At 42.0% G+C, this 16,272-nt stretch overlaps 1 protein-coding gene across 1 annotated transcript; it reads left to right on the plus strand.

The window, feature by feature from the left end:
* The first annotated feature begins 8,848 nt into the window (after positions 1–8,848).
* On the plus strand, positions 8,849–11,156 carry tlx1 (T cell leukemia homeobox 1). The gene is made up of 3 exons (XM_061690512.1): positions 8,849–9,257; positions 10,130–10,370; positions 10,946–11,156. The coding sequence occupies exons 1-3, from the start codon at positions 8,849–8,851 to the stop codon at positions 11,154–11,156; spliced, it is 861 nt and encodes a 286-aa protein (XP_061546496.1).
* The last annotated feature ends 5,116 nt before the right edge of the window (positions 11,157–16,272 follow it).

A 16,272-nucleotide genomic window follows, 5' to 3' on the forward strand; every position in this document is an offset into this window, starting at 1 on the left:
CTGTTAAGTAGCTTCTAATCCAGTTAAAGGCTATACCCCAATGACATAATGTTCCATTTTATTTTATTTACCAATATATCATGGTTTATGGTATCGAATGCTTTCTGGAGATCAACAAACAACCTTATTGTGAGTTTCTTCATATAAATCTGGCATCCCTGCATGCGCATGTAATTTCTAGCTACCAATGATGGATAAATCCATCCATCCATCAATTTTCTGAGCCGCTTCTCCTCACTAGGGTCGCGGGCGTGCCGGAGCCCATCCCAGCTGTCATCGGGCAGGAGGCGGGGTACACCCTGAACTGGTTACCAGCCAATCGCAGGGCACATACAAACAACCATTCGCAGTCGCATGAACACCTACGGGCAATTTAGAGTTGTCAATTACCAAAAGGTTTGAGAACATCTGCCTTAAAGAGTGGTGCCTTATCAACTTACTCAAGCACTAGCTCCCAGAGCTCACATTTATCAAAATCTATAAAATCAGAATGTGAATTATCAGGACTATCAGTCTTCTGTCCTGTGGAATCATCTAGCAGATTGGGTGTTTTTGTGGGTGCGGGAGACAACCCCACAGTATTTTAGAGCAGACTTAAAGTAAAACAACGCCTTTTGATCGAGCTTATATTCTTGTGATTGGCTCTCTCTGGTTTTGTGCCATTCTTCTGTCGTCTCAAACATGACATACTTTTCCAAATACAACCTCGAAATGTCACCTCGTGTTGCAATCTATTAGTTACTCTGAGATTTTACTATTTGACTCAAAGTTACACTTTTGGACACATTAAAGGACACTGACTTTTGAACAGTTTGATCTTTATAATTTTGTGACTTTTTTACGGAACATTCACTTCCCTGGGTTGTGACATGAAGCGATATTGTTGTAGATTCATTAGTACGTCAAGGGTTCTGGGTTCAAATTTACATGTTCCTCCTGTTTGTAGGTTCTCAGTACTACGGATTCCACCAAGAGTGCAACACAAGAATGTTAGACAATTGAAGACTGAAAATTGCCTATATATATATATATATATATATATATATATATATATATATATATATATATATATATATATAGGTTAATAATATATATATATATAGGTTCAGAAATGTGAGTGTTTAGCGAAGTCATACTATCTATGGAGACCTGAGAAATTGAAAGAGAAAGATAAGGGGTTTTTTTTCTTCTTTTTTTCAACCTAGTATGCATGTTTTGGGGATTTGGAAGAATATATATATATATATATATAGGTTAATAATTGTAATGTACAAATCCTCCATATAAGCCATTTCGTTCTTCTCTGAAGACGAGCATTTAAGTGGTCCAAGAGGTTCAAAACCTTGGTATTGCCGTCACTGGTAATGGAAAGTGCACTGAGTTGCTGACAGAGCTGGCGCCAGAGATTTGGAGGTCAAGAGTCAAGGACTCTGCAGGTAGAACCCAACCACACTCCTTCAGAAAGAGAGGAAAAAGACAACACAGGACCTGCATGCTTCAACACAAACAGCAAGGACTCTGGTGAAGGCAGGTTGACGTGTGTCAACACATAAACCCAAACCAAACTGCTCCGGTGTTTGTCTGTAGACTGACAGCGTAACCATATGTTGGCAAAACCAACACAATACAAAACAAATTAAACAATAATACAAAATCAACAAACAGATTCAAGGAAGTTTTGTTGTTTTGTGAGCTGTGCTATTCAAACATGAAGCATGATTGGATGAGTTTGGTATTGAAGAACCTGACTGGCCTGGTATAGAGCCCAGATGTCAACCTGATCAAAAACATTTGGGATTAACTTCAGCAGAGATGAGAGAACAGAAGATCAGTGACCTTAGTTGATAGACAAGCATAAAAGATGGATGCAAAGGGGAAACCAACTACATATTTCTTCAAAGCTATGTTACTTTTATTGCATGGTATCAGCTTGGCTGTTGAGATAGCGTAAAATTGTAGACGGACATTTAAAAATATTAGAAAGGTGTCTGTTCAAATTTCATAATGACTTAGCAACATCATTATAAATCTCTGAAAAACATAGAGCTGATGTCAGTCCTGGAGAATCTAGAAGTAGAATTTTGTGCTTTTCAAATAATTCTCCAAAAGATGAACATTTCATTTTGACAAAGTCCTTTAGTAGTCAAATATCCACTGTTATTGAACCATCTATCCATTTGCTATACCGCTGGTCACGTATTTTGGTTATTTAGACATTCATGGAGTGACTCACTAACATAGAATTAGTATAAAAGTGTCAGTTTCCCTGGTTTTGTCATACGAGTGTCCAGAAAAGGCCCAGTTTTGTATCTGCTCTAACCATATTTGGCCTTTCCTCTGATTGGTTGCCTCCTTGTAGAAGACCCACTTGTGAGAGCCCACATGTTTGTTATGTTGACAGTGCTGGAACAGAAAAGGAAGGCAGAGATCTTCGTTAGTGACTTCGATAAGCTCGGGAAATTTGAAAGACCTGGTTTCAGGCCTCTCAGCAGAAAAATGTCTGGAACTCAGGAATGCGTGGACGATTTTAATTCATATTTCACATGTTTACTGAGGCGCCATAGAAACAATATTCCATCCCAAATACTAGAAAAAGTTACCTTGGCAAAATATGTCCCCTTAAAGTTGAAGGTAACTGGCGCCAATCCCAGCTGACTTTGACCAATAAACCGGGAAAAATAAAAGTCTTGGTCTTGTCTCAGTCTCAGGATTTTCTGTGGAGACTGCTCTGCTATTCTTCAATGTAAATGTGATAATGAGGAGAACTGCGCCCAGGAGTCAAACCAAGAGAAATGTGAATACCCACCCTATTACTATGGTTACCAAGTCCCCGACTGGCAACCCAATTAACACACACGAGAAAGTTAACTGTTTATTTAGCATAAGCTCAGTGACATACTTCATTCAGACAGTAGTCGGGTCTATGCCGCGGGACGTCCGGTGAAATATTTCTGTCACTGCAAGTACTTCCGTGGCCCACGGTAGCCATAGCGTCAGGGTTAGATTTTTTTTTAAACACGATCTGCCAGTCAATGCAACGGCAAGCAAGCACTACTGTCGATCATTGATGTGTGCTTTTGTCTTTTTGTTGCTGTTGTTGTTGTTGTTTTTAAATTTGCCTTTGTGTGAGGCTTTTATAGTATTAGCCCGTGTGAGCAGCAGCCGCACAGCAACACGGCACTTGCTACTTAAAATCACCACGAAAGGAGGAAAACACAAGATAATGTTGTGTTGATGGAGTTTAATTTGCTTTAAGACATTAGTAAAATGTCTGTGATTGTGTCATCTCGTAGTTTTGACCAAAGAATGAGTGGGCTCGACTGAGACACCATTAATAGCTATGCATTAGATGCAGGGGTGCGTAGTAATGTGCAACATCGGTTACATTTACTCAAGTAACATTTTGGATAAAATTGTACTTGTGAGAGTAGTTTGAATGAACCATACTTTCTACTTTTACTTTAGTATTTATGTGAAGAAGAATCGTAGTGTTCCGAGGCCAGCTGGGAGACATAGTCTCTCCAGCGTGTCCTGGGTCATGCCCGGGATCTCCTCACCAGGGAGGCGTCCGGGAGACATCCTAACCAGATGCCCCAGCCACCTCATCTGGCTCCTCTCAATGCGGCGGAAGACCAGCTCTACTCTGAGCCCCTCCCGGATGACCGAGCTTCTCATCTTATCTCTAAGGGAGAGCCCGGACACCCTGCGGAGGAAACTCATTTCGGCCGCTTCTATCCGGGATCTTGTTCTTTCGGTCACGACCCACAGCTTGTGACCATAGGTGAGGGTAGGAACGTAGATCGACCGGTAAATTGAGAGCTTCGTCTTTCAGCTTAGCTCTTCCTTCACCACAACGGACCGATACAAAGCCCGGATCACTGCAGACGCTGCACCGATCCGCCTGTCCATCTCCCGTTCCATTCTTCCCTCACTCGTAAACAAGACCCCAAGATACTTGAACTTTTCCACTTGGGGCAGGATCTCATCCCCGACCCGGAGAGGGCACTCCAACCTTTTCTGACTGAGGACCATAGTCTCAGATTTGGAGGTGCTGATTTTCATCCCAGCCGCTTTACACTCGGCTGCGAAACCGCTCCAATGACAGTTGGAAATCGCAGCTTGTTGAAGCCATAAGAACCACATCATCTGCAAAAAGCAGAGATGCAATACTGAGTGTCTGTCCCTGCAGTTCCGTTGTTGGAGCTTGGGTGGTACTTTGTGGCCCGCTCGCCCTCTCTCTCTTTTCCCAGTAATCAGCACCACCTCGGCCGCGCACCTGTTGCCAATCACGACTCAACTCTGCCTACATTTAAGCCTGCCAAATCCAAGACTCCACTGCTAGAGTATTAACGTTCTCCCGTGGTACACCGGCTCTCTGACCAACACGCCAGTTCTCGCAACACTTCTGACCGCCGTGTTTTTCCTGGTCCTCAGTGCTCTTTCTGTGCTCCCCGCCGTGTTGACCACTTCTACCAAACCACCAAACCATCCATCTGCTCACGCCACCGCCTGCCACACACTTCCTGTCTCGACGACCCGCCAGTACGCCTCAAGGATCCATCTCCGACTCCCTTCACAATAAACCATTCTCCACAAACTTCTTCAGCCTCCGCCTGCTTCTGGGTCCACTTAAAATTAATAACATCGCATCGTGACACTGAGGCCACCAAACCGGACCCCCTCTACGCCTCGGCTATGCCTAGAAATTCTGTTCATAAAAGTAATGAAGAGAATCGATGACAAAAGGGACCCTTGGCAGACTCCAACCCTCACCAGAAACGAGTCCGACTTACAGGCAGCAATGCAGATCAAAGTCTGACATTGGTCGTACAGGGACCGAACAGCTATTTGACGTTCATGCTCTGATTTTTTTTTTTTTTTAATCGAAGGTAATTCACAAGTTTATTGACTGAGTACTTACTCATACTCAAGAAAATATTTGGAGCACTACTCTTGAGTCATATTATTCTAAAATAACAGTACTCTTACTTGAGTACAATATTTTGGCTACTCTACCCACCTCTGCTTCGACGATCGGTCCATATTGAACTCAAGTACTGACATGGATGTATTTGCTTTCATGATACAACTCGTTCGGTGAAATTTTCAGCGCGCCTTGAGTGAATTGTAAATAATACAGTCATTTGGCGTAGAGCTCAACGGACTGGAAGAGGCGCGACGGGAACCGTCCTTAAAACTGGAAGTGTGTGGCGTAATCCCTGTTGACTACAGCAATGTTTATTTGATTTACAGGTGAAGGGCTCATCTTCAGTAGGACAAAATTGACACTACAAGAAGACCCAAAAATATATGACAGTACCTGCACAATCAGAATATATGGCATTGTACAATCGACATATTATGTATGTGTCTGGATATGTATAATTGTACATTCTACACTCTTTGTGTGTGTCAAATGAACCTTTAAAAAGAAACCCATGTCTGCATAGTATTTCATTGCTCTTGCAACTACCCTCCCTAATCATCATTATGGTCTGCGTCGTAGCGATGCTAGCATTAAAATTTGATGCCGGTCACTTGACCAATGAGAAACGTTTAAAGCCAATGAAATATTAATAATCTAATGCCCCATGTTCAGTAATTAAGTCCCAGTGGCAACAGTAGCAGTTGGTGGGAGAGAAGATAAAGGGGTCACTTTATTTTTCACGTGGTTGTTGTGGAGGTGATATGTTTCGTTCTTGAAGTTATTGGCACCTTTCCAAACTTAAAATATTGCTAGTATTTCTATGAAGTGTGACAGCCATTATTTTTGTTACAAGGGCTATCCATTCAATCCAAAGGCAACATTTATCATTGCATATAGTCATTAATATTAATACAACACTTAGTAATATATGAGTATTGCTACATTCTTGGTTTGTTTTATGTCTACAAAGATTCTATGGGAAAACAAACATTCCAGGATTCAACACAATTCTGCTCCCTCAGTACAAATAAAAAGCATCAGTCTTCATATCAGTGCCATCCCTTTGAACATGAATTATTCATAGAAACCACTCCATAAGATGATCTCATAAACATCACTCATTTTGTAGGGATTCATATCGTTGAATTTGTCTCGAGTAGCTCAATTCTGGAATAGTTTAGATAATAATAAGCAAAACAAATATGCAAAGATGAGTCCAATTCAACGTCATGTCAATATAGTCAGAGTAACAGATTTTGAGCTAAGTAAAAAAAAAAAAAAAAAAACAACTCTTAAACATAAACCACACGTACACGTTTTGAAAAATCCAAATATATCCAAGGTTTATGTTTCATTTTTTTGAACATATTTTTTTTTTTGCACTGTAGTCACTACAGTGTAGTGATTCACTCTCCTGACTTGTTTGCAGGCACTACCAGACACCATGGGTTCAGTTTCAACTCAGTACTGGCGTAGATGTGAGTACGAATGGTTGTCTATATCAATATGCACCCAGTGATAGACTAGCAACCTGTCTAGCGTTGAGTGTGCTGGGATAGGCTCCAACTCCCTGTAACTGAGAACAGGATAAATGGTATCGAAAAAGGCTGGATGCATGACATTCGGTTATACAATATTGTTTCTTATATAAACTATTTTGATTTCAATATACATTGCAGAAACAGCAGGAGAGGTCCAAAAAAATTGAACCTTTTCTTGTGTGTGTGGTTGCAATATACTGTGTGTCACAGTATATATATATTCCTAAACATGGATAAGCACACCATTCTCAGTACACTGTCGATTGTGGTCCATGAAAGCAACTGTTGTGCGTGTGCGTACGTCGGTATGTTAGCTGTGTGCTGAGGGTCATTGTCTTTTTTGAAGGTGAACCTTCGGCCCAGTCGAAGTTTGGTGCTGATCCAAACTTCGGGTTTTGAGCACTCTGGAGAAGGTTTTCGTCCAGGATATCCCTGTACTTGGCCGCATTCATCTTTCCTTCGATTGCCACCAGTCGTGCTGGAGGGCGTCCCTCGTTCTGCTGGGGGACTTCAATGCTCACACTGGCAATGACAGTGAGACCTGGAAGGGCGTTATTTGGAGGAACGCCAGAACTCGATTGGTGTTCTGTTAATGGACCTCTGCTCATCACGGATTGTCCATAACAAACACCATGTTCGGACATAAGGGTGTCCACATTTGCACTTGGCACCAGGACACCCTAGGCTGCAGTTCGATGATCGACTTTGTGGTCTTGTTACTGGACCTGTGGCCACATGTCTTGGACATTCGGGTGAAGAGAGTGCTGAGCTGTCAATCGATCACCAGTTGTTGGTGAGTTGGCTCCAATAGTGGGGGAAGAAGTATTGTGAGGATCTGTTGAGAACGTGTGGCAGAGTCGCCTGTCGGAAGAAGCTTCAACTCCCACCTACGGCAGAACTTCTCCCACATCCTGGGGGAGGCGGTGGACATCGAGTCCGAGTGCACCATGTTCCGCCTCTCCATTGTTGAGGCGGCCAACCTGAGCTGTGGTAATAAGGTATCCCCATACCCATTAGTGGACACCAGCGATAAGGGATGCAGTCAAGCTGAAAAGTGAGTCCTATCGGGCCTTTTTAGCCTGTGGGACTCTGGAGGCAGCTGATGGGTACCAGCTGGGCAAACGGAACGCAACTTTGGTAGTCCCAAAAGCAAAAAGTCGGGCATGGGAGGAGTTTGGTGAGGCCAGGGAGAATGACTTATGGACGGCTTTGAGGAAATTCTGGTCCACCATCTGGCGTCTCAGGAGGGGGAAGCAGTTCACCATCAACACTTTGTATGGTGGGGATAGTGCACTGCTAACCTCAACTCTGGATGTTGTGAGTTGTTGGAAAATACTTTGAAGGCCTCCTCAATTCCACTGACATGCCTTCCCATGAGGAAGCAGACTCTGGGGACTTTGAGACATGTTCTCCTATCTCTGGGGTTGAGTTCACCGAGGTGGATAAAAAGCTCCTTAGTGGCAGGATCTCCGGGATTGATGAGATCCGCCCGGAGTTCCTGAAGGCTCTGGATGTTGTGGGGCTCTCCTGGTTCACACGCCTCTGCAATATTGTGTGGACATCGAGGACAGTGCCTCTTGATTGGTAGACCGGGGTGCTGGGACCGAGGGTGTGTTCCAACTACATGTCTAGGGAGTTCACATTCCTGAGCCTTCCTATAATAGTATCGTAAAAGTAATAATGTCATGACCGGAACAAAGGACAGGCCCCAAAATGCACGACTCCAATTTAAATGGACACTTTCAAAAAGAGAGGTTTAATATACGGGCAGAGGTCGGTACACAGGCAGGCAATCCAAAAAAAGGCAACAGTATCCAGAAACGTGAGGCAAAAAGGCAAAGTCAAGAATCAGAACACCCTGCACTGGTCGCCAGCCAATCGCCGTAGTTTGATACACACTGTGGAAATAACAAATTTGCTCAAATGACCATAAGTGTGAATGTTGCGTTGACCATAAGCGCTCGCCGCACCTGCCAACCTATAACGAGGATTAGTGGTGTCGAAAATGGTTGAATGGAGTTTTGTTCTTTTATTTTCATAGATATACTGTGCCAGTTGGTACATATGATCAATAACATGTCAATGAGGTGGTGTTGTTGTTTTGTACTTTTCGGGCTGAAGAAAAATAGGTTGTTTAAAAAAAAGAATTAAAAGCGCACTTTTGCTGTCTTGATTGATGTCTTCGAGCAACTCCGAGCGAGAGAGGCGGTGTGTGAGTGTGTGTGTGTGGGGGGGGGGTTGGGTTCGGTCCCGATGCAGAAGCCGTCTGGATGTTGCACTCGCTCGCAGACATAATCACACGCAGTTGATAACAGGCGCCCGGGGGCTGACTTTTTGAGTCCGGTTGGACCGACGCGTGCTCCGATGCGCGGAGCGGGCCATGGACCACATCGGGCTCGTTGGGGCGCATCTGCAGCAGGAGTCCATCAGTTTCGGAATCGACCAGATTCTCAGCACAGTGGAGCAGAGTTGCATGCTGAATCCCGGGATGCACGAACCGGATTACGGACACCCGGTTTACAGCTGTAACGCCAACAACGGCTGCGCGTGCGCTGGCGGCGGATACAACTGCAACAGCGCCTCGCTCGGAGGGGCTTATCACATGAACGTGCACGGGGTCAATGTGAGCGGGACGCATGCGGCCGGCGTTATCCGCGTGCCTGCCCACCGGCCAGTGAGCGCCGGGAACGCTTGTATGCCGCCGGTAACGGGAAGCGTCACCAACATAAACGCTCTCACCTTCCCCTGGATGGAGAGCAACAGACGGTACACTAAAGACAGGTTCACAGGTATAGAATAGAGCACGGCGGCGTTGACGTCAAGTCCACGCGAAAAAGAAAAATATTGTAATTAAAAAACATTTTTACAAAAATCAAGAAAAAGGGGCGGGGGGTTGCGTGCAGAAAGGGAAGGAGAAAAAAAAGATTGCATGTGTGGCTAAGTCAAGTTAATGGCAAAGTAAAATGATGTTTGGGTGATTTGTTTTGTTTGCAGATATAGGTCACGGGAGAGTGGGTTGTGGGGGGGGGGGGGGGGGGCTACTTCGTTTTTGGTTGCACATGAATTAAATGTGCTAAAGCCGATGGCATTTCCCTCGAAAATAATATGTAATAATAATCATATTCAGATGTTGAACACGTTTTAGTGACGCGCAACGCGTTTGAATTGATTCCGTTCAAACGACGTTGTACAATAGAGTAGAGTCGAATAAAATAGCGGGGTGCTGAAATCGAGATTTGGAATTGATTGATCGATTGGGAAAATATTTTTACCTTCGATGAATTGATTCCAAAAAAAAAAAAAAAAAAAAAAGTCATTTGGTTTCACTTCGCCGCGCATGTACTGTAAAAATGGGTTCAACTAACATATATCATTCGATTATTTTCGAGGGGGAAAGAGGGCAAAACACGTCAGTTATTTGAATCGTGTGCCAAATTTAATTTTTTTCAGCAATTCACATAATATGAAATGAATACCTTTCTGACAGCGTCAATCAAAACCGAGCATTATTATTGGTCGAAGCAGTGCATAAAGTGCATCCCCCCCCCCTCTCTCTGTACATGCGTTTGAGTTGAGGCGAATAATAATCTAATGTATTAAAAAAAAAAAAAAAAAAAAAATGTAATTATCCTATGCTCTTTCATTGTTCCGGTCCGTCCAGTGTCTCTGTCGCCCCTCGCCGTCACCCGCCGCGTGGGACACCCCTACCAGAACCGGACGCCGCCGAAGAAGAAGAAGAAGCCGCGGACGTCGTTCACGCGACTGCAGATCTGCGAGCTGGAGAAGCGCTTCCACCGCCAGAAGTACCTGGCCAGCGCCGAGCGGGCCGCCCTGGCCAAAGCCCTCAAAATGAGCGACGCTCAGGTCAAAACCTGGTTCCAGAACAGGCGCACCAAATGGAGGTGAGACATTACAATATACAAATATATCCCCCTCACAATTATTGCCCACTTTTTTTTCCAGTGGGCAACAATTGTGAGGGGAAAATCCAGGAAGTTGCACACGACCGCACCGGCGCCGATGAAATCGGAAGCTCCTCCGCAATAATCGAAATTCATCCTATTTTTTTTTGGGGGGGGGGGGTTTGTTTTTACTCCATTTTAAAGCGTAACGCCCCAAATATATTTCGACGGCCGTTCAGAAGGCGCATATAGTTAGAATTGGAATATTGCGGTTGGAAAAGAACATCCGAGAAAACAAAAAGGTCAAAAGGTTGAGGGAATGGACAATGTTCCGTCCAACCATTTCCTGTACCAGTTATCCTCCCTCGGGCTTCACCCTGAACTGGTCGCCAGCCCATCGCAGGGCACAGAGAAACAAACAACCACTTTTTTTCTTTTCTTTTTTTTGCTGTTATACGTCTTTTATTTCGAGCAAATCGAGGCCTTTATTTCACGTGACCCTGGGGGGCAATTGGAAAGGGCGACACATCAGTGTTTGTCGTGAACGCTGTGCGCGTCCCCGGCGTGTTGTGCAGGCGTCAGACGGCGGAGGAGAGGGAGGCGGAGAGACAGCAAGCCAACCGGATCCTCGTGCAGCTGCAGCAGGAGGCCTTCCAGAAGTCCATCAACCAGCCGGCGACGCCGGACCCGCTGTGCCTGCAGAACAGCTCTTTGTTCGCCTTGCAGAACCTGCAACCCTGGAGCGAGAACACCGCCAAGATGAGCAGCGTGTCGACCTGCGAGTAGCCACTTTCCCGCAACCTCCCACCTTTTCTCGGGGGAATGTTGTCGACTGTTTGACCATTTATGGGCCTCGAGGCCAGCCAGCGTCTTGTTATTAACACTGACACCCTCACTTGAAAACCTACCACCCCGACAGTATTTTAATTTTCACACATCTATGAATATTTGTTTCACTTGTAAACGCAATTCACCCAAATGGACAACTTGATTTTTTTTTTTTTTTTTTTTTTTTTTTTTTTTACATGACTGTAACTGCATTTTGTGCATAGTGTGGTCATTAGCCAGAATTTCTTTAAAAAAAAAAAAAAACGTGTCTAACACTGCAATTGTGATTTACGTCAATGTGGTCGTGCAATACAATTTACATCCACGCTTGTGATATTACTTACCCAAATATACTCCATGCAGTTCCACGCCGCTGCAATAATAACAACAACAAAATTAATGTTACGTTTTCCAAATAATAATAATAATAACAATAATAATAACGAAACTGTTTTTTTGTTTTTTTTTTGTGGAGTATTGAGTGGTTCTTTCCTATCTTGCAGGTTTTAAGGAATTTAGATATTGCGTTTATTTTACCACGGCTGCGGTTCTGGCTCAACAACAACGAAAAAAAAAAGAATTATTATAATTTAAAAAAACGAATGCGCCACTTGCTTTTAAATACAAATGATATTCATTCCGTATATATTTGAACAAGGTGGAATTTGATATTCAAGATATTGGGAATATCAGTGGAATATTGCAATTTATGGAAAAGAGTTATGACGAATTGCCAAGGATGTATTTATAGTTCATACGCGGTGAAACGAACGACAGAAGCTGACTGAGTCCGAATGAATATCTTCATATTTATTTGATGGAGTGTGTAATTTAAAAACTGACAGCGGAAGAAAACAAACAAACAAAAAAAAAACTTTTAAAATGTCACTCCCGGAAAAAAAATGAACGTTTTATTTGACTGCCGCTTTTAACGATTGACTTTAAAAAAAATACATCGAAACAATGACCACAGGCCTGTACGCATATTACAGGAAATACGCGAAACTAAAAAGTGACTAAAATCAGATTTAGTTCAATGTTCGAATGCAGAATTTCTACTGATGTAGCGTGTCATTTAAAAACCTTATAGGACACTCGTAAAAACACTTTTTAAATTGTTCACCGCCGAAATTGCTTGATTATATATGTGTGTGTGTGTGTGTGTATATATATATATATATATATATATATATATATATATATATATATATATATATATATTCATATATTCTTGAATTAAAACCTTTTTTTTTCATGATTATCTTTACCTTTGCACAGTGACTAAGTTACTGATTTAGGTTCCCCAATGTCGTTCCTTGCCCTATAGGCTACACCACATTTTCCAGATACAGCATTTCCTCAAAGCAATGTCCTATTTAATTGTGATCTGCAAAACGCTCTTTGGCGATATGTGTGGAATGAGAAATGACCGTTTACTTTACATTTGATATTAGGTTCAAAGAGTTCATATGATTTGCTGCAGGGGTTTAACTCCTGAATGATTTTTTTTTATGTTTTATTTTTTGCTCTTTTTCCGCTCCATAGTTATACTGTACATAATTCTATGAAATGGAGGATATTGTTTTTTTTTCTTTTCTTTTACGTAAAACTGCAATACCGTGCTCAATGTTCCTCATGTCAGCTCACGTGAAAGCTTTGTCGCCCTTTAGCGGTGATGCAATAAACTACAATAACATCCGAACGTTCCGTCGCAAAAATGATGACGAGACACCTGACGTTTTTCTCGTGCGACAACACGTTCGAATAACAATCGCGTAATTGTCCGAACTCGGAAGGGGAAACGCTGAAGCGTCGCTATCGGTAACCGATGTCTCGCTTGCCGTTTTGTGTTTCCAACTATAAATATTTACTTTCAAAGAGTCTGATTTTGGAATCATCATTGACAGGCGAGTGACCTTTTTTTTTTACGTTATTGAGCCCATCCCTGACTGCTTACCATTCAAGTCAGATGTGATTACCAAGATGCACTGCTGTAGTTTAACCTTTATTATTATTATTATTATTTTATTATTAACTAAGCTGCCTACGACTGTGCCCGTCTTTAAAAGATAAAGCCGTATGGATTTAAATGTATCATTCGTAACGCGACTTTTTATTTTATTTTTTTTTGGGGGGGGGGGGGGTGTACTCAGGATGGTTCCGGTCCGCCAGTGGTGCCGTGAAAGATGGAGAGCCTCTGAAGAAAGCTGTAACTCCCCAGGGGCGGTTTGACAAGGACGGGGAGAAAACCAAGGACGCTCTGGAAAGTAAGAATATTTCCTTCTTTTTTTTAAATTTATTTTTATTGCATTTGCACTGTATTCTCTTCATTTATTTCTCTTACCATATGCTTTAACGTTCATTATATTCCGTTGTATCTTCCCCCCCCCAAAAAAAATCTGCCCACTTTAATGCATCCCTTGTGTGACATATAAGAGTAGCTGATTTATCAGTCTATTTGTCAATCAATCCATCAGGATCCCCCATGTGTTGACAAAATTTCACAATGAGCAAATAATAACCTTTCAAACAACAATACATCTTCTGTTGAAGCTTTTTTTTTTTTTTTTTTTTTTTTTTTTTTTTAAAAAAAAGAAAGTTCCCAATATTGCTTCATTTCAATATTGTGATTTTCATAGCAATTCAGTGAGACTAATCAAGCAGCCCATTTCAAACAAAAAGGGCGTACGCAGAGCATAGCACCGAACACAGTTCAGTGAGGCTGACATAAATATATAAGACTAAAGCATTTCTCATCCCTTAGGGTATCCTGAAGATGTGAATCCTGTGACAAAGGAAAAGGGAGGTCCCCGGGGTCCAGAGCCCACCCGCTATGGAGACTGGGAGAGGAAGGGTCGCTGTGTGGACTTCTAGTTCATTACCAGTATTGCATCTGGAACATACAGTATACATGAGAATGTTGTGTATTTGCTTGCCGCGTCCGCAACGTGGCGTTGAGATCAGACAGTGAGAAAGCGACAAAGTAGGTTTCTGAGTGGCGTACCGTAATCCATGCGGCGCTAAAATGTGTCATCCACTGACAAATTGCTCTCGTCTCCGAAATAAACATCAAGATCACCACAATGGTAAAAGTGTTTTTTAGCGACATCGATGAGTAATCGTGTACAAATCAAGTTACTGGCGTAGTTCGGTCCCTCCAGTTTTCACACTGCTTTGTCGAGTCCCAATTTACGTGCAGTCAGTGGGTTGAATGGATAACGTTATTACTCTTTATGTCTCATATTTCGTTAGTCAAAGCTGGTCTTCCTGGACTCTCATCAATATGGTGGCGCTCAGATGCATGTCAAAAGAAATCAACGCTTGCACAATGACAGTCCTCACAGAATTATAGATGTATAAATGAAGTCAAATAGAATATATGAATAAAGTTTGATTACACAGGGTGCTGTATTTCATGTTGATGGTCTTCACGCTCAAATTGACTGTTTTTCATGAGGGGCACAGTTGACCACTTGAGCCCCTTGAAAAGTCAAAAAGTAATGAGCCCGATTTAATTTAACCGACTAATTGATTTGTTTGTTTTTTTTGTTCAAATATTTTGTGTGGTTTTTAGTTTCAATACTTGTTTGAAGGTTTATTGCAGCTACAACAACTTAAACTCTTCCGAGAAGGTTTCCCACAAGGGTTCGGAGTGTGTTTGTGGGAATTAATGACGATTTTCCCAGAAGCACATTTGTGACTTTACACACTGATGTTGCTCTCATTTTCCAACTCCCCAAATTGTGAGCAGAGTCGCTGTTATATGCCGTGGATTTTCCTGTGCCGTTCGCGAAACACGATATTCGATATTCGATGCGCACAAGAGTCCAGCAGGAGATCGATAGCATCAATGGCATGGGATGACTCGGCGCGGGATTCCCTCCGCCCCGGAAGCCGAGCTTGGAGCGCTCCAACCCGGATACGGGCTACATTTTCTCTATCAAGTTTGCATCCCGATTTTCTTAAAAAATATGAAAAATACTGTACTTAATATTAAATATATATATATATATATATATATATATATATAAATATCAAATATTGTCATACAATGAAATATGAAAGAACCGGGCATGACCGCGATGTTTATTGAACACTATTACGTTTTTAGAAAGGATATGGCACAAGTCCTTAATTCCTACTATGCTAGCTTTCTGTTTGCAGATATCGATAGTACTGACCTCTCACCGCACCGTCTCAATTGTGACTGCACAAACAAGTTGCCGCGTAGCCGTAGATGAGTCCGATCGTAATCGGCTGGCAAGTCTTACGACAGCCAATCGGTGTAATTTTGCTTATCTGGACGGTAAGCTGTGGAGAGAAAAAAAAAAAAAACTTGACTGAAATTTTGGAATGTGCATGCCAACTTTAGTTTTAATCAGCATAAAAATCTAACTCGGAATTTTTCGTTCGAATTGTTCCCCAGTGGAATTGATGTAGTCATGGAAAAAATATTAAGACGCCTTGCTTTCTTCAGCTGTTTGTTCATTTTTAATGTCTTGTGCAACTGAAGGTACATTTGTTTGGACAAATATAATGATGACAAGGAAAATAGTTGATAAGAGCTTAAGACCGGATATCTAGGTCTCGCTATTGTCCATGGTTTTGATCATAACCAAAATCATTAACTAATATAATTACCGGTAAGCTCCCAGGCATTAAAATGAACAAGAAAAAGAAACAAGGGGTGGTGTAATATTTTCCTTTAATGACTATATATCATACAAGTACTGTATGAAGTTGTACAATTTCATATACATACAAACTAATTGATCTAATTAAAAAAAAAAAAAAAAAAAAATGACATTAAGAATGGGCTAATTCCATTATTACAGATTTTTTTCAAGTTTCTTAATTTAGAAAATGTATTTTAATTTTTAAAATAGAACATTTTAATTCTTAAAATAGAAAAGTATTTGAAGTTATTTTTCTCAGTTTTCACTCCACTGCTTCTAGTGAGTGACGTTCTAGGTTTTTGCCGTTGTATCTTTTCAGTACCGGTATTGAGGAACTTCATGCAGGTATAGTATCGAAGTCCAAATGTTGGTATCGTGACGTTACTACTCTGAATGCT

This window comes from Phycodurus eques, chromosome 11 (genome assembly GCF_024500275.1).
Source record: "Phycodurus eques isolate BA_2022a chromosome 11, UOR_Pequ_1.1, whole genome shotgun sequence".
NCBI classification, from domain to species: Eukaryota; Metazoa; Chordata; class Actinopteri; order Syngnathiformes; family Syngnathidae; genus Phycodurus; species Phycodurus eques.

What these genes read in the sequence shown, in the direction of transcription:
- tlx1 (XM_061690512.1), top strand. Translation starts at nt 8,849, where the DNA reads ATGGACCACATCGGGCTCGTTGGGGCGCATCTGCAGCAGGAGTCCATC. An exon ending in CACTAAAGACAGGTTCACAG is followed by an intron (nt 9,258 to 10,129) that starts GTATAGAATAGA and finishes CGGTCCGTCCAG; the next exon opens with TGTCTCTGTCGCCCCTCGCC. An exon ending in AACAGGCGCACCAAATGGAG is followed by an intron (nt 10,371 to 10,945) that starts GTGAGACATTAC and finishes CGTGTTGTGCAG; the next exon opens with GCGTCAGACGGCGGAGGAGA.